We start from the raw sequence: 19,422 nt of genomic DNA on the forward strand, positions 1-19,422 counted from the left end.
AAAAATTTGTCCTGCACAGTGGCTCACACCTGTAATCCCAACACTTTGGGAGGCTGAGGTGGGAGGATTGCCTGAGCTCAGGAGTTTGAGACCAGCCTGGGCAGCATAGCAAGACCTTGTCTCTACAAAAATTTTTTAAAAAACTAACCAGGCTTGGTGGCGCATAACTAAAGTACAGCTACTCAGGAGGCTGAGGCAGGAGGATTGCTTGAGTCCAGGAAATGAAAGCTGCAGTGAGCTATGATCATGCCACTGCACCCCAGCCTGGGTGACAGCAGGAGACTGTCTCAAGAAAAAAAAATTTTTTTGAGGAAATATTCTAATATTTGAAAAACTATTATCCAGTTTAGCAAAGAAGTTGCTCAAAACATGTTTCATGTTTGTATATTGGAACTTACACCTGGAGAGCCACTGAGTCTCTAACCCCGAAGCTCATGGACTACTCCATGATGTATGAAGTTTGCCAGATAGAAAAGTAGAGAAACAGCTAGGTGCAGTGGCTCATGCCCATAATCCTCGCACTTTGGGGAGGCTGCAGCAAGAGAATCACTTGAACCCAGGAGTTTGAGACCAGCCTAGGCAACATAACGAAATCCTGTCTCTACCAAAAAAAAAAAAAAAAAAGAAAATCAGCCAGGTGTGGTGAGGCACACCTGTAGTCCTAGTTGCTCAGGAGGCTGAGACAGGAGGATTGCTTGAGCCCGGGATGTCAAGTCTGCGGTGAGTCATGATGGTACCACTGTACTCCAGTCTGGGCGACAGTGAGACCCTGTCTTCCAAAAAATGGCGTTCTAGTAAGAGCATGTTCAAAAACGTAGTCTTGAGAATGCTTATGGTATGTTTCCAGAATGAGAAGTTTAATGTGGTATAGAATGGTAAGTGATAACACTGGAGAGGTTGATTGGGCAAGTATATGAAGAGTTTCAGGATTTTATTCTTTTTTGTTGTTGTTTTCTGAGACAAACTCTCGCCTTGTCGCCCAGGCTGGAGTGCAGTGGCGCGATCTTGGCTTGCTGCAACCTCCCCCTCCCAGGTTCAAGCGATTCTCCTGCCTCAGCCTCCCGAGTAGCTGGCATTACAGGCACCTGTCACCACGCCCGGCTAATTTTTGTATTTTTAGTGGAGACGGGGTTTCATCATGTTGGCCAGGCTGGTCTCGAACTCCTGACCTCAGGTGATCTGCCTGAGTGGCCTCCCAAAGTGTTGGGATTACAGGCGTGAGCCACCGCGCTCGGCCTAGGATTTTATTCTTTACCTGTGTTTTAGTTTGGTTGTAAGGGAGCGTAGTTAATTAGGGAATAACAGTTTGGAGGATGGGAAGGATGAAACACTTACTGAGCACTGACCTTGTTAGGCACCATGCTAGGAACTTTCATAGCCTTAATCCCCATACCAACCTGGGAGGCAATATCCTGTATTTATAGATCGAGAAATGGAAGCTTAGGTAAGCAACTTATCAAAACATCTATTAGGCTGGGTGAGGTGGCTCACGCCTCTAATTCCAACACTTTGGGAGGCCAAGGTTGGCAGGTCATTTGAGGCCATGAGTTTGATACCAGCCTGGCCAACATGGCGAAACACTGTCTCTACTAAAAATACAAAAAAATTAGCCGGGCGTGATGACGGGTGCCTGTAGTCCTAGCTACTCAGGAAGCTGAGGCAGGAGAATGGCGTGAACACTGGAGGCGGAGCTTGCAGTGAGCTGAGCTAGCCCCACTGCACTCCAGCCTGGGCGAAAGAGCAAGACTGTCTCAAAAAAAAAAAAAAAATTGGCCGGGCGCGGTGGCTCATGCCTGTAATCCCAGCACTTTGGGAGGCTGAGGTGGGCAGTTCACGAGGTCAGGAGTTCAAGACCAGCCTGGCCAACATGGTGAAACCCCATCTCTACTAAAACAAAAATTAGCTGGGCGTGGTGGCGGGCGCCTTAATTCCGGGGGCTGGGGCAGGAGAATCACTTGAAACCAGAAGTTGGCGGTTGCAGTGAGCCAAGATTGCTCCACTGCACTCCAGCCTGGGCAATAAGAGCAAAACTTCATCTCAAAAAAAAAAAAAAAATTAGCCAAGAGTGGTGGTGTGCGCCTATAGTCCCAGCTACTCGGGAAGCTGAGGGATGAGAATCACTTGAACCTGGGAGGCAGAGGTTACAGTGAGCTGAGATTGCAACACTGCATTCCAGCCTGGGTGACAGAGCGAGACTCTGTCCCAAAAAAAAAAAAAAAAAAAAAAAGGTGGGAGATGGCTCAGAGACTAAACGAGATGCTTTTACAGTATTCTGGGGAAAAAAAGATGATGAGGGCCTGAACCAGGACATGGGAATGGGAAACTGGATATGAAGAATGTGGTAGACATATTTGTTGACTAGTATTTCAAAAATTAAAGATGATGAGAGGAGCAGCAGTTTAGGGTTAGGATTTGGGGTTGTATTGGCTTTTGGAAATAGTTTCAGGTGCCTGTGATAGTAGCAGCAGCCAGGTGATAGTAGGCAGTTGGGAATGTGGAGCTCAGATTGTTCACAGGAATTTGAATTTTCAACCCTCAGGATAGGTAAAGGCATGGAAGAGTTTGAGTTTTCAAAGATTCTTGTAATAAGAATGGCTTACGGTTATTGAATGCTCTGTACAGTGTCTAGCATACAGTTGTCTTGAATATATACTTGTGTATGTTCATTTAATTCTTGTATCCTTGTGAGGTGGGTATAACTAGCTCAGTTTTACTGATGAAAACATTAAAACACAGAAAAGAGTAACTTTGCAAAGGCACATGAGATAACGAAAGTAGAGCTGGTGTTCTAATTCTGCAGTGTGGTTCTAGAGCCAACACGAGTGAGAGAAAAGGACTATGGAAAAAATTCCCCAGAAATAACAAAATTTGAAGGATAAAGAGGGAGCAAGTGAAAGAGATTGAGAGAGAATAGTTTTGAGTTTTAGAAAGAGAACAAGGAAGGGGCTATTCAGGTTGAGTATTCCTAATTTGAAAATCTGAAATGCCCCAAAGTCTGAAACTGAGTGCACACATGACACTGAAGAAAATGTTCATGGGAGCATTTCCTATTTTGGATTTTCAGATTAGGGATGCTCAAGCAGTATGTATCTACAAATATTCAAAAAATCTGAAATCCAAAACATTTCTTATCCCAAGAATTTCAGATAGGGGATACACAGCCTGTATGGAACTTCAAGCAGTAGGGGAGAGTACACTTACTCAGAGGCTGCAGAGAGGTAACAGATGACTGCAGATGCCAGTGATGTCTGTTGAATAAAAAGTTGCTTTGCTATTAGAGACTTGAACGTTTTGATCTCCGTACTTCATTCAAAAGACTCCACATGTTTCTTTATCTTTGTGCTTGCAGAGTCGGTATCTTTCAACCTCTGTGTTCCAAGCCTTAAAGAGCTATTATAAAGCTCTTTTGTTTGCCTAGTATGGGCTGTTTTGGTAAATTAGACTATATAAAAATGTCTGAAATACAGAGTTGAATCTGAAGAATGGCAGCATTCTGATTTTGATATGGCTAAAGATTGATCCAGGGAGGACTGCTATTTTTCCATGCTTAAACATTTGTGGGACAAGGGCTAGTTGGCAATGCTAGAATCGTTTAGTATATCTTGAATAGTTTAAACCAAGAATCACTCAAGTATGAGCCATTCTGCTTACCTACCAGAAGTAAAGATTACTCCTGTAACAGTTTTTAGCGTTGGAATTCTTTTTTTCCCTGCAAACGAAACTTTTCTTGGAACCTCATGAATGATTTTTACATGTTCAGCTTCCTTTCTCCCTGAAGATACCTGAAGCATCTCTCCTATGAAGCATAATTTGAAACACACTAGATGACAATGAATTTTTAAAAATGGGAATGATGCATGGAAGATGAGGTAGAGGGATCTGTTTTGAGATGGGAGAAGTATGAGGATTCAGCAAGTTCAGCATCTCTTCTAAATGTGTTGGGTGCAGGTTTGGAGGGATGAGGAAGAGTTACCCAGGAGGGAGATAGGGAAGGCTTACAGCATTGGCTTTGCCTGCCTGCCTTTAAGGGACAGCATGATGAAGGACTGTTCTTATAGTTCCTTAGGAGTTTATGCAGAGGAGAAAAAAAAGCTCTGTTCTTTGAATTAGGGCAAACGTGTTCTCTTCCTGCTTTTTTACATTCATCACTGAAATCCTGTAAGTCTGCACGAGCAAGGAAAAAGTGGCAGCTCAGATCGTTGCTTCTTTCTCCTACACAAAGCAGGTAACACTTTAAATATGCATGCTGCTGCCACCTCCTGGACCAAATTCTAGTTCCAACGGGCCCAATAAGTAGTACCCTAATGCTTTTCATTCCTTGCCGAATAAACAAATAGTCCCTTGTTGAACTGATTTAACTCCAGTTAGCCATTGGGAAAAGATATCAAGGAATTACGATGTATCAAATGAAACATTCTAGGGCAGCGTATATTAAAGTACTAATTGACAGTGTGAGACCAAGTATAGAAAAATAGCAAGACCAGTTAGAGCTAGAGTTACCAAGAAATTTTTATGGAAGACTTAATTTGAATTGGGTCTAAAAGGATGGGTAGGAAAAGACAGAAAGATGAAGAAAATGGTCAATCCCCTGTGTGAACTGTTGGATATAGAGTGGGAAGGGACAGGGGCTGGCAGTTCTACTTTCCAACTCATTTGCACTTGGTATTGCAATTTCTGTTGGTTCTTAAGAGATGTTCAGTATGCCTACTGCATACGTCAGAATTCAAATTTTGCCTATATCACTTGGTGTACTACGTGAAGCCATTTTTTTTTTTTTTTTTTTTTTTTTTTTGTTTTGTTTTGTTTTTAGACTAGAGTCTCACTCTGTCCCCCAGGCTGGAGTGTGGTGGCACGATCTCGGCCCACTGCAACCTCTGCCTCCTGAGTTCAAGCGATTCTCCTGCCTCAGCCTCCCAAGTAGCTGGGATTACAGGCGCACACCACCACGTCCAGCTAATTTTTGTGTTTTCAGTAGAGATGGGGTTTCACCATGTTGGCCAGGGTGGTCTCAAACTCCTAATCTCAGGTGATCCGCCAGCCTCGGCCTCCCAAAGTGCTGGGATTACAGGCTGAGCCACTGCGCTTGGCTACATGAAGCCATTTTAGGAAGATAGACTTAAAAGCTCTTCATGTGAGTTTTTTTGAGTAAGGTGTGGATAGCATATAGAACTTAAGCGTTTGCATGTAAAAATCTTGCAATGCGCAAACTATAAATATTTGCAAGTTTTGCATTTGTTTTTATTGTAAAATGTAACAAAATTATAAAAAGTGTAGAAAACGAAAGAAATCACCCGTAATTCCTGTACAACAACAAAACTACTCGTCTTGGCATTTTTTCTTTTCTTTACCTATGTAATTCGTTTATACAGTTATAATCATCTTGTATATAGTGTTCATTTCATCCTCTTTTTCTTAGTGCTTTAGGTATAATATTTACCCATATTTAGGCATTTGCTGGATATCTGTAAGGCGCTTGTCATATATCCTCAATCTCGTAATACTCCTGTAAAAGATTATCTCCATCTTCCAAGTAGAGACCTGAGATTCAATAAGGAAAAACTAGATCACTACCTAGGAAGTAGAAGTGGGATATGTTTTGCCACAAGGCTCTTTTTGTTTTTAGGCCGTGCTATATCTTCATACTTACTTAAAATTGCTAACTGGCTGGGTGTGGTGGTTTATACCTGTAAACCACCTAGGATCACTTGAACCTAGGAGTTGGAGACCAGCATGGGCAAGAAATAATAAAAAGAAATTAGCTGGGTGTGGTGGCATGTACCTGTGGTCCTAGCTACCTGGGAGGCTGAGGTGGAAGGATCCCCTGAGCCCAGGAAGTTGAGGCTGTAGTGAACTAGGATCATACCACTGCACCCTAGTGTGGCCAACAGAGTGAGACCCTGTCCCCAATAAAATGGCTAACTGTGTTTTAGTATCTGCTAATGTCTGTAGCCAGTCCCCTTTGTGGACATATAAAGAGAACATAATTAGTTGGAACATAAATATTTAAGCACTCAGTTTTAGTTTTCCCATCACAAGTCTCAAAATGGAATGAATTAGATCTGCTCTACATGACCTCCATGACCGTTTGCTGAAGGTTGTAAAAGTTGCTGCTAATTACAGGCAGCAGGAATAAGGAAGAGTGTAAACGGTTCTGGATAATGCACAGCAACAGGTTATTATAAGTAGGACCGTTTTAGTCTACCCCACTGGCAGAGCTAGAATTAGAGCCTAGACAAGTTCTTGGCTAATTCAAAGTTAGTTATGGCAAAAGTTACTTTAGTTGAGGTCAGTGGGCCTGCACAGTAGTGAGGAGAGGGGAGTACCATGGACCTGGACGTGAGAGCTTCAGTGTATAAATTTCAAAAAATGGTTAACTGATTTAAAACAACTTTTGAGTCACCTTGAAAGTTTAAAAAATATATTGATAACCTAGGTTCTACTTACAGACTTAACTAAATTAGAAATTTTATTTAATAAGCTCCTTAGGTATTTCTTGTAGGATTAGAATGATTGAAGAGAAGTTTTTCAGTTAGTACAAAAAGTACCCTCTGAGCTGGGTGTGGTGGCTCACGCTTGTAATCCCAGCACTTTGGGAGGCCGAGGCGGGTGGATCACGAGGTCAGGAGATCGAGACCACGATGAAACCCCATCTCTACTAAGAATACAAAAAATTAGCCGGGCGTGGTGGCGGGCGCCTGTAGTCCCAGCTACTAGGGAGGCTGAGGCAGGAGAATGGTGTGAACCCGGGAGGCGGAGCTTGCAGTGAGCCGAGATTGCGCCACTGCACTCCAGCCTGGGTGACAGAGCAAGACTCCATCTCAAAAAAAAAAAAAAAGTACCCTCTGAGAGTTCTTACTTTGAGATTCTTGTTCTCCCTTACCTACTGAATGAGCATCTTTGGAGGTGAGGCCTTGGAATCTGCATTTTATCAGCTCTACAGGTGATTCTCTTGTATTTTAAATTTGGGTGTATAAAGTTGATATTGGTAGAGCATGAATTATGGATTTTGTGGTCTTGATAATAAATGTATAGGTACTGGAAAGACCCGGGGCTCTGGAGGAAGAGTTGGTTTCATACCTGCCACTGTCACCAATATTGAAGAAGGAAAATCCTCTGAGCCTAAATATCTTTAAAACTTAGGGAAAATACCTAATTGGGTTAATAGGAAGATTAGATATACAGTCATGCATCTCTTAGTGATGGGGATATGTTCTGAGAAATGCATTGTCAGGTGATTTTGTCCTGCAAACATTGTGTACTTGCACAAACCTAGATGGTAGAGCCTACTACACAACTTAGGCTATATGGTATAGTCTGTTGTTCCTAGGCTACCAACCTGTACAGCATGTTACCGTACTGAATAGTATAGGCACTTGTAATGCAGTGATAAGTATTTGTGTATCTAAACACAGAAAATGTACATTAAAACACAGTATAAAAGATAAGGGGACTGGGTATGGTGGTGCACGCCTGTAATCCCAGCACTTTGGGAGGCTGAGGTGGGTGGATTACTTGAGGCCAGGAGTTGGAGACTGGCCTGACCAACGTGGTGAAAACCCATCTCTACTAAAAATACAAAACCTAGCCAGGTGTGGTGGTGCACACCTGTAATCCCAGCTACTGGGGAGGCTGAGATACGAGAATTGCTTGAACCTGGGAGGCGGAGGTTGCAGTGAGCCGAGATCGTGCCACTGTGCTCCAGCGTGGGCAACAGAGTGAGACTCTGTCTTTAAAAAAAGAGAAAAAGAAAAACTTACATTTTTAACGTCTTTTTAAAAACTTTGGCAAACACATTAGCCTAGACCTACACAGGCTCAGGATCATCAATATCACTGTCTTAACCACCACATGTTGTTCGATTGGAAAGTCTTCAGAAGCAGTAACACACAGCTGTCATCTCCTATAATAGTACCTTCTTCTGGAATACCTCCTGAAGGACCTATCAGAGGCAGTTTTACAATTAGCCTTTCTTTTAATAAGTAGTACATTCTAAAATAATGATTAAAAGTATAGTATAGTAAATACATAAGCCAATAACATAGTAGGTTGTGCGTGTGTATGTGTCTGTGTGTGTGACGGAGTCTTGCTGTGTCGCCCAGGCTGGAGTGCAGTGGCGCTTTCTTGGTTCATTGCAAGCTCCACGTCCTGGGTTCACACCATTCTCCTGCTTCAGCCTCCAGAGTAGCTGGGACTATAGGCGCCCGCCACCATGCCTGGCTAATTTCTTGTATTTTTAGTAGAGACGGGGTTTCACCATGTTAGCCAGGATGGTCTCAATCTCCTGACCTTGTGATCCACCTGCCTCAGCCTCCCATGGATTACAGTCGTGAGCCACCGCACCTGGCTTTTTTTTTTGGAGACAGAATCTCACTCTGTTGCCCGGGCTGAAGTGCAGTGGTGTGATTTTGGCTGCTTACTGCAGCCTCCACCTCCCAGGTTCAAGTGATTCTCCTGCCTTAGCCTCCCAAGTAGCTGGGACTACAGCCGCGTGCCACTACACCCAGCTGATCTGTATTTATAGTAGAGACAGGGTTTCACCGTGTTGGCCAGGCAGGTCTCAAACTCCTGACCTCAGGTGATCCGCCTGCCTCGGCCTCCCAAAGTGCTGGAATTACAGGTGTGAGCCACTGTGCCTGGCCACGTTTGTTATTAAGTATTTATTGTACATAATTTTACGTGCTATAGTTTTATACAACTTGCAGTGCAGTAGGTTTGTTTACACCAGCATTACCACAAACAAGTGAGTAATGTTTTGTGCTACATCCTTACAGTGGCTTTGACATCGCTGGGTGATGGGAATTTGTCAGCTCCATTATAATCTTACTGATCTGTCATTGACTGAAATGTCATTATGTCGTGCATGAGTGTGTGTGTGTGTGTGTGTGTGTGTGTGTGTGTATGTTTTGTTTTTTTTTTTAAGAGAAGGCCTCACTTTGTCACCCAGGCTGGAGTGTAGTGGCCTGATCACAATTCATTGCAGCTTTGACCTCCTAGGCTTAAGCATTGTTTTTCTTGCGGCCTTCTAAGTAGCTGGGACCACACAGATGCTATGTGTGGCTAATTAAAAAAACTTTCTGGAGTGATAAGGTTTCACTGTGTTGCCCAGGCTGTTCTTGAATTCCTGGGCTTAAGTGATCCTCCTCCTTTGGCCTCTCAAATTGTTAGGATTCCAGGTGTGAGCCAGCATGCCTGGCCCAATTTTTAAAAATTTCTGACCGGGTGCAAGTGGCCCATGCCTGTAATCCCAGCACTTATGGAGGCCAAGGCAGGTGGATCACCAGAGGTTGGGAGTTCGAGACCAGCCTGACCAACATGGAGAAACCCTGTCTCTACTAAAAATACAAAATTAGCTGGGCACGGTGGCGCATGCGTGTAATCCCAGCTACTCAGGAGGCTGAGGCAGGAGAATCGCTTGAACCCGGGAAGCGGAGTTTGTGGTGAGCCGAGATTGCGCCATTGCACTCCAGGCAACAAGAGCGAAACTCTGTCTCAAATTCTAGTAGAGTCAGGTTCTCAGTATGTTGCCCAGGCTGGTTGGTCTCAAACTGCTGGTCCCAGCCTCCCAAAGTGCTGTGCTTGTAGGCAGGAGGTACCATGGCCAAAATAGATATTTTTAATAAAATATTATAGCCTTGCTTTAAATTGGAGAACTGATGAAAAATATTTTGTCTCTTTGTCTGGGGAAGTTAGCATCTTAATTATATATGACTTGATGTTTCTGCCATTAGACTTATTTAACTCATATTCATGGCATTGGAGACTATAAAGGTTGATTCTATTAAACCGTATCAAGCAATGGAAGTAATTTTTGTGTCACCACATCACTTTTAAAAATATATTTTCCTAGCCGGGCGCGGTGGCTCACGCTTGTAATCCCAGCACTTTTGGAGGCCGAGGAGGGCGGATCATGAGGTCAGGAGGTTGAGACTATCCTGGCTAACATGGTGAAACCCCGTCTCTACTAAAAATACAAAAAATTAGCCAGGCATGGTGGCGGGCGCCTGTAGTCCCTGCTAGTCGGGAGGCTGAGGCAGGAGAATGGTGTGAACCCGGGAGGCGGAGCTTGCAGTGAGCGGAGATTGTGCCACTGCACTCCAGTCTGGGCAACAGAGCGAGACTCCGTCTCAAAGAAAAAAAAAAAAAAAAAATATGTATATATATATATATATATATATATATATATTTTTTTTTTTTTTTCTCGTCTAAGCATTTTATATTATCAACTGGGGTGCTGAAATTTGGGTTTCTTTCAAGGTTCATGGGGCATAGGAAAAACTAGTTGAGAGCTATATAGATTTAATTTTGTGGGAGAGATAAACATTTACCAGATTTTAATGTTAATAAAATTATATCCAAGTAAATATGAATATGCCTCAGTTGTGTTTTATGGCCCACTTAAAAGTGAAGGGAGAGGGAGGGATAGAACAGTGCAGTAGTAAGTAGAAAGGTTATTAAGCTTAAATAGAGGGAAGCCAAATAGGCAGATTTACTATTTTATGAATATTATATGAAGAGATTGCATATGTGCAGACTTTAATATTGCCACCTTATGGCTTTTTGTGTATTTCCTCCAGAGACTGAATTTTCTATTTTATTTTATTTTATTTTTTATTTTTATTTTTGAGACAGTCTAGCTCTGTTGGCTAGGCTGGAGTGCAGTGGTGCGATCTTGGCTCACCAGGGTTCAAGTGATTGATTCTCCTGCCTCAGCCTCCCGAATAGCTGGGACTACAGGCATGTGCCACCACGCTTGGCTAATTTTTGTATTTTTAGTAGAGATGGGGTTTCACAGTGTTGGCCAGGTCTGTCTTGAGCTACTGACCTCACGTGATCCACCTGCCTCGGCCTCCCAAAGTGCTGGCATTATAGGCATGAGCCACTGCGCCCAGCCGAGTTTTCTATTTTGTAATCATAGATTTAAAGTGAGGAGGGGCTGAGGTGAATGGGTGGATAGAGATATGGACATTATTTCTAGTTATTTAAGCCACAGACCAGATCTGTCTGGACTTGTAGTTTCCTAATTTATTCATAGTTAATATCTTTAATGTTTTTATTTGAGACAGAGTTTTGCTCTTTTGCCCAGGCTGGAGTGTAGTGGTGTGATCTTAGCTCGCTGCAACCTCTGCCTCCTGGGTTCAAGCAATTCTCCTTCCTCAGCCTCCTGAGCAGCTGGGATTATAGGTGCCTGCCACCAGGGCTGGCTACTTTTTTATTTATTTTTTATTGAGATGGAGTCTCGCTTTGTTGGTCAGGCTGGAGTGCAGTGGTGCCATCTCAGCTCAGTGCAATCTCCACCACCCAGGTTGAAGTGATTCTCCTGCCTCAGCCCCCTGAATAGCTGGGACTACAGGTGTGTGCCACCATGCCCAGCTGATTTTTTGTATTTTTAGTAGAGTTGGGGTTTCACCATGTTAACCAGGATGGTCTCGATCTTCTGACCTCGTGATCCGCCCACCTCGGCCTCCCAAAGTGCTGGGATTACGGGCATGAGCCACCGCGCCCAGCCAATTTTTTTTTTTTTTCTGGGATTATGGGTGTGAGCCACTGAGCCTGGCCGACAATTTATAATTGTATATATTTATGGGGTACAAAGTAATCTTAATTTTTTCAAAGAATCAACTTTGGTTTTGTTGTTTTTTTTTTTCCTATTATATATACTTTAGCTCATGCCAGGTCATATCTTTATTTTTTATTTTTATTTTTGAGACGTGGTTTCTCTCTTGTTGCCCAGGCTGGAGTGCAATGGCGTGATCTTTGCTCACCGCAACCTCCATCTCCCAGGTTCAAGCGATTTTCCTGCCTCAGCCTCCCGAGTAGCTGGGATTACAGGCATGTGCCACCACGCCCAGCTAATTTTGTGTTTTTAGTAGGGACGGGGGTTTCTCTATGTTGGTCAGGCTGGTCTCGAATTCCTGACCTCAGGTGATCTGCCAGCCTCGGCCTCCCAAAGTGCTGGGATTACAGGCATGAGCCACCGTGCCCGGCCCAATTTTTTATTTATTTTTATTTTTTTGAGACAGAGTTTTGCTCTGTCACCCAGGCTGGAGTGCAGTGGTGCGATCTCAGCTCACTGCATCCCCTGCCTCCCGGATTTAAGCAATTCTCTGCCTCAGCCTCCTGAGTAGCTGGGATTACAGGCGCCCACCACCATGCCCGGCTAATTTTTTTTTTTTTTTTAGTAGAGGGGGTTTCACCATCTTGCCCAGGCTGATCTTGAACTCCTGACCTCGTGATCCACCCTCCTCGGCCTCCCAGAGTGCTAGGATTACAGGCGTGAGCCATCGTGCTGGGCTTTAATTTTTTTATTTTTATTTTATTTTTATTTTTTTTTTTTTTAAGATGAGGTCTGGCTACGTTCTCTAGGCTGAAGTGCAGTGACTATTCACAGCTGTGATCATAGTTCATTTACAGACTCAAATTCCTGGGCTCAGATGATCCTCTTGCTTCAGCCTCCCAAGCAGCTGGGACTGAACAAGGTGTAAGGCCCTCTGTGCCTGGTTTAAATTCATCTTCATCTGTCACCCATGCTGGAGTGCAGTGGTGCAATCTCGGCTCACTGCATCCTCCTGCCTCAGCCTCCCCAGCAGCTGGGACTATAGGTATATGGCAGCATGCTGGCTAATATTTGTATTTTTTTTTGTAGAGACGGGGTTTTGCCACCTTGCCCAGGCTGGTCTCGAACTCTGGCCTTAAATGATCCACCTGCCTCCGCCTCAAAAGTACTGAGATTACAGGCATGAGCCACCATGCCCCGCCTGTAATTATATAAACATTAAAGTTTTTTTTTTTTTTTTTTTTTTTTTTTTTTTTTTTTTTTTTTTTTTTTTTTTGAGACGGAGTCTCGCTCTGTCGCCCAGGCTGGAGTGCAGTGGCGCGATCTCGGCTCACTGCAAGCTCCGCCTCCCGGGTTCACGCCATTCTCCTGCCTCAGCCTCTCCAAGTAGCTGGGACTACAGGCGCCCGCCACCACGCCCGGCTAATTTTTTGTATTTTTAGTAGAGACAGGGTTTCACCGTGGTCTCGATCTCCTGACCTCGTGATCCGCCCGCCTCGGCCTCCCAAAGTGCTGGGATTACAAGCGTGAGCCACCGCGCCCGGCCTAACATTAAAGTTTTATTAAGTGTTAAATATAACTTAGTGCACCTAACTTTTTTGCAGAAGAAATAAATTCATTTATTCCCTTCCCCCCAGTTTTATGTTTTGAAATACATTTTTAAAAAAAATTTTTTTGAGAGACAGGGCCTCTGTCACCCAGGCTGCCAGGCTGGAATGTAGCGTTGGCATCATAGCTCACTGTAACCTCTAACTCCAGGGTTCAAGCTGTCCTCCCACCTCAGCCTCCCAAGTAGCCAATCGAAGTTGCTAGGATTACAGGCACGCACCACCACACCCAGCTAAGTTAAAATTTTTGTTGTTGTTGTTTTTGTTTGTAGAGACAGGGTCTCACTTTGTTGCCGAAGGCTGGTCTTGAACTCCTGGCCTCAAGCACTTCCCCTGCCTCAGCCTTCTAAAGTGTGAGCAGCAGATGTGAGCTACCATGCTGGGCCTTGGAGTAATTTCAGATTTACTTTATTTCCACATTTTGCCACATTTGCTTTATCAGTTGAATGTTTTTAAAATGTGTATATATAATGTTTTCCTGAGCCATTTGAGAGTTATGGTCTAGACATCATGTCTTTTCTCCTAGGTATTTTAGTGTGTAGTTCCCAAGAACAAAGACATGCAGTTACATAACCACAGTGCATTTATCAGAATCAGGAAATTTAATTGACACAATGTTGTTACCAACAGATCTTATTCAGACTTTATCAGTTGTCTCAATGTCCTTGATAGCAGTTTTTTTGTGGTCCAGGTTCTAGTCCATGAGCATTTGGAGACCATGGTTTCATGTCTCCTAAGTTGTTATTTGTTGTTTTCATTATTTTGAGATACGGTCTCATTCTGTTGCCTAGGCCAGAGTGCAGTGGCACGATCATGGCTCACTGCTGCCTTGATCTCCCTAGGCTTTAGTGATTTCCCAGGTTGCTGGGACTACAGGTGCATGCCACCACACCCAGATAATTTTGTGTGTGTGTGTGTATGTGTATGTATGTATGTATGTATGTGTAATGTAAGACATGGGCTTTGCCATGTTTCCCAGGCTGGTCTTGAACTCCTGCGCTCAAGCTGTCTGCCAGCTTCTGCCTCCCAAAGTACTGGGATTATAGGAGTGAAGTACTGCACCCAGCCCTCCTAAGTCTGTCTTCACTGGTTTCAAGTGAGGTTGTATCCTTCTCAGTGCATCATACTGGGAGGTACAAGATGTCTGTTTATGCCATTACTGATAATGTTAACTTTGGTCACTTTGGGTAAAGTGTTGTCCACCAGGTTCTCTACTTAATTTTTTTTTTTTGATACGTGGGAAAATAGTTTGACACTATGTAAATAACTTGTTTCTCATCAAACTGTCTCCTTTTAATTCTAGCATTGATTGATAATTCTTGCTTGATTCAAGTATTACTATGATAGGTGTTTACTTAATCATTAATTAATTAATGTTATGTAATGCTCAAGTCACAGATTTGGCCAGTGGGAGGTCCTTCAAGAAGGAGCCTACTGATGTCCTGGCTTCCCACTGTTTCCAATCTATACTTTTCCTTCTCTCTTTTTTTTTTTTTTTTTTAAAGATAGGGTCTCATTTTGTCACCCAGGCTGGAGTACAGTGGTGTGATCAGGGCTCACTGCAGCCTTGACCTCCTGGGCTTAAGCCATCCTCCCACCTCACCCTCCCAAGTAGCTGGGACCACAGGCACATGCCACCACCATGCCTGACTAATTAAAAGAATTTTTTTTTTTGTAGAGACAGGGTCTCCATGTGTTGGCCAGGCTGGTCTCGAACTCCTGGCCTCAAACAGTCTTATCTGTCTTGGCTTCCCAAAGTGTTGGAATTACAGGTGTGAGCCACCACTTCTGGCTGTCTTGGTATTGTTGTGTTAAAATTGAGAAAGTTTGACTTTTGAAGCAATATTGAACATAGGTATTTGTGAGACTTAAAATTGCACATTATAAAGAGGAACAAATTTGGTGTTTAAAGAATGAGACAGTGCTGTAGTAAATATAATTGCATGATGCTGTTTTGAATTTTTTCTTGACTATTTTAAATGCTATTAAGCATGCCGACTTAAATATAATAAACATGTTTCTTAGGAAAAAGCATATCTATAGTCTAAGTTTCTAATTCAGTGTTAAAATTTGGGACAAATAATTTATTGTCTGTATTTCTGGAGTTACATTAAGAGATAATAGGTGGAATTTTATTTTATTTATTTATTTATTTTTTTGAGATGGAGTCTCACTTTGTCGCCCAGGCTGGAGTGCAGTGGCACTATCTAGGCTCACTGCAAGCTCCGCCTCCCGGGTTCACGCCATTCTCCTGCCTCAGCCTCCCAAGTAGCTGAGACTACAGGTGCCTACCACCACGCCCGGCTAATTTTTTGTATTTTTAGTAGAGACGGGGTTTCACCGTGTTAGCCGGGATGGTCTCGATCTCCTGACCTCGTGATCCGCCTGCCTTGGTAAAAATGTAAAATTTAAAAAATTCTGAGGCCGGGCACGGTGGCTCACACCTCTAATCCCAGCACTTTGGGAGGCCGAGGCGAAGCAGATCACGAGGTCAGGAGTTTGAGACCAGCCTGGCCAACATAGTGAAACCCCATCTCTACTAAAAATACAAAAAATTAGCCAGGCATGGTGGTGGCACCTGTAATCCCAGCTACTCGGGAGGCTGAGGCAGGAGAATGACTTGAACCCAGGTGGCCGAGGTTGCAGTGAGCGAAGATCGCCCCATTGCACTCTAGCCTGAGCTACAGAGCAAGACTCTGTCTCAAAAAGAAAAAAAAAATTTAAAAAATTCTGTACATGAAGTAATGTGTGAAATGGGAGAATTAGGGTAAGTTTCTGAAAAACTCGTAAACAGTGATTCTTAAGAAAATGAGCGGCCGGGCGCGGTGCCTCACGCCTGTAATCCCAGCACTTTGGGAGGCTGAGGCGGGCGGATCACGAGGTCAGGAGGTCGAGACCATGGTGAAACTCTGTCTCTACTAAAAAAATACAAAAAATTAGCCGGGCGAGGTGGCGGGCACCTGTAGTCCCAGCTACTCGGGAGGCTGAGGCAGGAGAATGGCGTGAACCGCAGGGGGCGGAGCCTGCAGTGAGCCGAGATCACGCCACTGCACTCCAGCCTGGGTGAAAGAGCCAGATTCCTAATCAAAAAAAAAAAAAGAAAATGAGCATTGGGATTTATTTCAGGGAAAACAGAAGTATTGTAGTCAGATTACCACCTCCCTAGGGAAGGAGGCCAGATGTGTGGGGTTGTCTTTTTTGTTTTGTTTTGTTTTTTTCTGTCTGTGGACTAAGGGCTTTCTGTATGTCAGCTTATTAATTCTCCATAACCCTGTGAGATACTTATCTTCACTTTACAGAAAAGGAAATTGAGGGCTTATGAGTATGTCCAAGGCCTTGGGACTAGTTTGGGATTTGAATTTAGGTCAGTCTGACTCTAACACTCTAATGTACTATGTATGTATGTATGCTGCTTTATCTGACCAGTCATGTATGTTTGGGTTACTTCCATTAGGCCCGTATTTTTGGGGGGCCTGACAACTAAGTATTAATCTAAACACTATAATAGGAAAGCATGTAATGAATTTTCAAGTCAAAAGTAATTTTGCATTAAGATGTTTAAGTGTTTAAAGCAGTAAAAGCAAGGTTTTTTTTTGTGGGGAATGTTCTACTTAGAGTAATTAATTTTCTAATAATTCTAAGTAATTAAATTTCTGTTGAGTTATTCTGTGAAGTTTTTAAATTCATAAGCATGTTCAGATAATTTTTAACCATTTCAATTTTTTTCTTACCTTTGTAGGAACGTCAAGGTCGTGGGAAATAAAAGGCAGTTCTACACAGACTGCAGCAACGGTTGCATCTGCATATCCTAAGAGGAAAAAATGACCTTCAAGAGAATTAGGACTTTTTTCTTAATTTCACTGACTTCAGAGACGATTGCAGACTTGCAGTTTAAGTATTGGAATTTCACAAAAGACATAGGACTTAACTGGAAAGTGAAAAAAAAAAGAAAAAGAAAAAACTAAACAAAAAATCCCTCTAGGTAGTTTAGGTGAAAAATGTCCCTTTTATTTTGGCTTTGGTTGTGATTTCAGAGCATAATGCTTTGGTTTTTTGTCTTTTTACTATGTTTTTCGGATTTTTAAGTCCGTAAGTGCATACAGTTTTCTCTAATTTTTAAACCCTTTCCTCCTCCCATTTTGACATTTGTACTTGGAGAACACTTGAGTTGTGAAGGTTTTGGGCATCCACCCCAGAAAGTGGGAATTTGATTTTATCCTTCCGAACTGGAAGAACATTTTTATGAAGAATTTTTGTCTAGGAGAATATAACAGTGTTACCCAAGGTTGTGTCTTTAAGGGTGGTTCATTTTCTCTGACCTTTTGTTACTCAAAGTAAAGTACTAGGAGTCCTAAGAAATGTTCTGTTCTTGTACATTATACTGATTAAGTCAGGATTGATTTGATTTCAAAGCTAAGAACAGTGGTAAAAACTCGTTTACAGAAATGCATTTTGGAAGAGAAAAATATTGTAAAACGTGTAGTGAATGTTTCTTCAGTTTCTTGTTCAGCCAATGAGGAAAGGGCATTGCCTTTCTTTTTACCATTAATCACTTCTCAATAAACGTGAGATCCTGTTGAGCATCACTTCTAGTACCATTTAGTATTATTTGAGTCTGCTGTATTTTAAGAAATATTTGGAGTATAAGGGGGTATAACAGGTGAGACGGCAACTAATTTTAGAGAGTTTGTGCTAAGAGTAAACACTTCAGGCTTGCTTTGTACTCAGGGCTGGTTAACCATGACCTCTGCAAAAGCAAGGTGGGCCGATATTCATAATGCTTTATTTCTGGATACTTTGCAGAGAATGTAGAGTCATTGCTAAATCATTTGTTCAACAAATATTAGACTATTGGGTGCCTGGCACTATGTTTAACTCCATGGAATCTGGCCAGCTATCTTAGATGCAGAGGAAGTAGAGCCCAGGAAATAAGTGTTTAATTTGAAATATGGTTTTAGACAATATTCCATATGGATGCAGATCCCTGACAATAAAATTTCTGTGGGCTTGGATCTTTGGGAACCTTATAACAATTGTAATAGCATTTCATTTCTTCTTGTTTATTTTCAACAGTTTCAGAGGCTTCTCTGTCTTAAAAAATTTTTAGCTCTTAAGATGTTCCCATTTTAGGCTGGTTACAGTGGCTCATGCCTGTAATCCCAGGACTTTGGGAGGCTGAGGCGGGTGGATTACTTGAGGTCAGGAGTTCGAGACCAGCCTGGCCAACACAGTGAAATCCTGTCTCTACAAAAATTAGCTGGAGGATGGTGGAGCATGCTTGTAATCCCAGCTACTTGGGAGGCTGAGGCAGGAGAATCGCTTGAACCCAGGAGGTGGAGGTTACAGTGAGCCAAGATTGCGCCACAGCACTCCAACCTGGTGACAGAGCAAGACTCTGTCTCAAAAAAAAAAAAAAGTTTCCATTTTAGAGTTGCATGTGTGAAAACATCTAACATTTATACTAAGAAAGGGTTATGGAAATGGATTTTAATACTGTTGGACAGAGTTGTGCTCTCAAAATTACTGAGTTCTACACAGCCCAGGATAGTAAAGTCAGGAGTGCCAGTAAAATTATTAAATGTTTTCTAAATAGCTAGCTTGCTTGCTTGCTTTTCTTTTCTCCTTCCTTCCTTCCTTCCTTCCTTCCTTCCTTCCTTCCTTCCTTCCTTCCTTTTCCTTTCCTTTCCTTTTCTTCCCTTTCCTTCCTTCCCTTTCCTTCCTTCCCTTCCCCCCTTCCCTTCCCCTCTTCCCTTCCCTTCTCTTTCCTTCTTTCCCATCCCTTTTCCTTTTCTCTTTTCCCCTCTTTTCTCATTTCTTTTCCCCTCTTTTCTTTTTTCAAGACTCAGTCTCACTCTGTCTTCCTGGCTGGAGTGCAGTGGTGTGCTCTCAGCTCACTGTAACCTCCGCCTCCTGGGTTCAAGCGATTCTCCTGCCGCAGACTCCCGAGTAGCTGGGATTAGAGGCGTGCGCGACTACGCCTGGATAATTTTTGTACTTTTAGTAGAGATGGGGTTTCACCGTGTTGGCCAGGCTGGTCTCGAACTCCCAACCTCAGGTGATCTGCCCACCTCGGCCTCCCCAAGTGCTGGGAATACAGGCGTGAGCCACTGTGCCTAGCCAATAGCACCATTATTGACATTTGCAGTCAAAAGCTTTTTTTGGCCTGTCAGAGGCACGGTACAATATTCCTAAATATTTCTGGCTGCCATCCTTTTTGAAGCACATTTACCTCATAATTTTGGAGAGTTCCTTGTGTTTTTA

The 19,422-nt window shown here is 43.0% G+C and overlaps 1 protein-coding gene across 1 annotated transcript in view; it reads left to right on the forward strand.

Moving 5' to 3' along the window:
* The window catches only part of YTHDF2 (YTH N6-methyladenosine RNA binding protein 2), a 34,027-nt gene extending 16,280 nt beyond the window's left edge, over positions 1–17,747 (forward strand). The window contains exon 5 of the mRNA XM_003271716.4: positions 16,901–17,747. Within this exon, the coding sequence (XP_003271764.1) occupies positions 16,901–16,924 (24 nt within the window). The 3' untranslated portion in view covers positions 16,925–17,747. The remainder of the gene's footprint in view (positions 1–16,900) is intronic.
* Positions 17,748–19,422: the final 1,675 nt, after the last annotated feature.

This window comes from Nomascus leucogenys, chromosome 24, assembly GCF_006542625.1.
Source record: "Nomascus leucogenys isolate Asia chromosome 24, Asia_NLE_v1, whole genome shotgun sequence".
Taxonomy (NCBI): Eukaryota; Metazoa; Chordata; class Mammalia; order Primates; family Hylobatidae; genus Nomascus; species Nomascus leucogenys.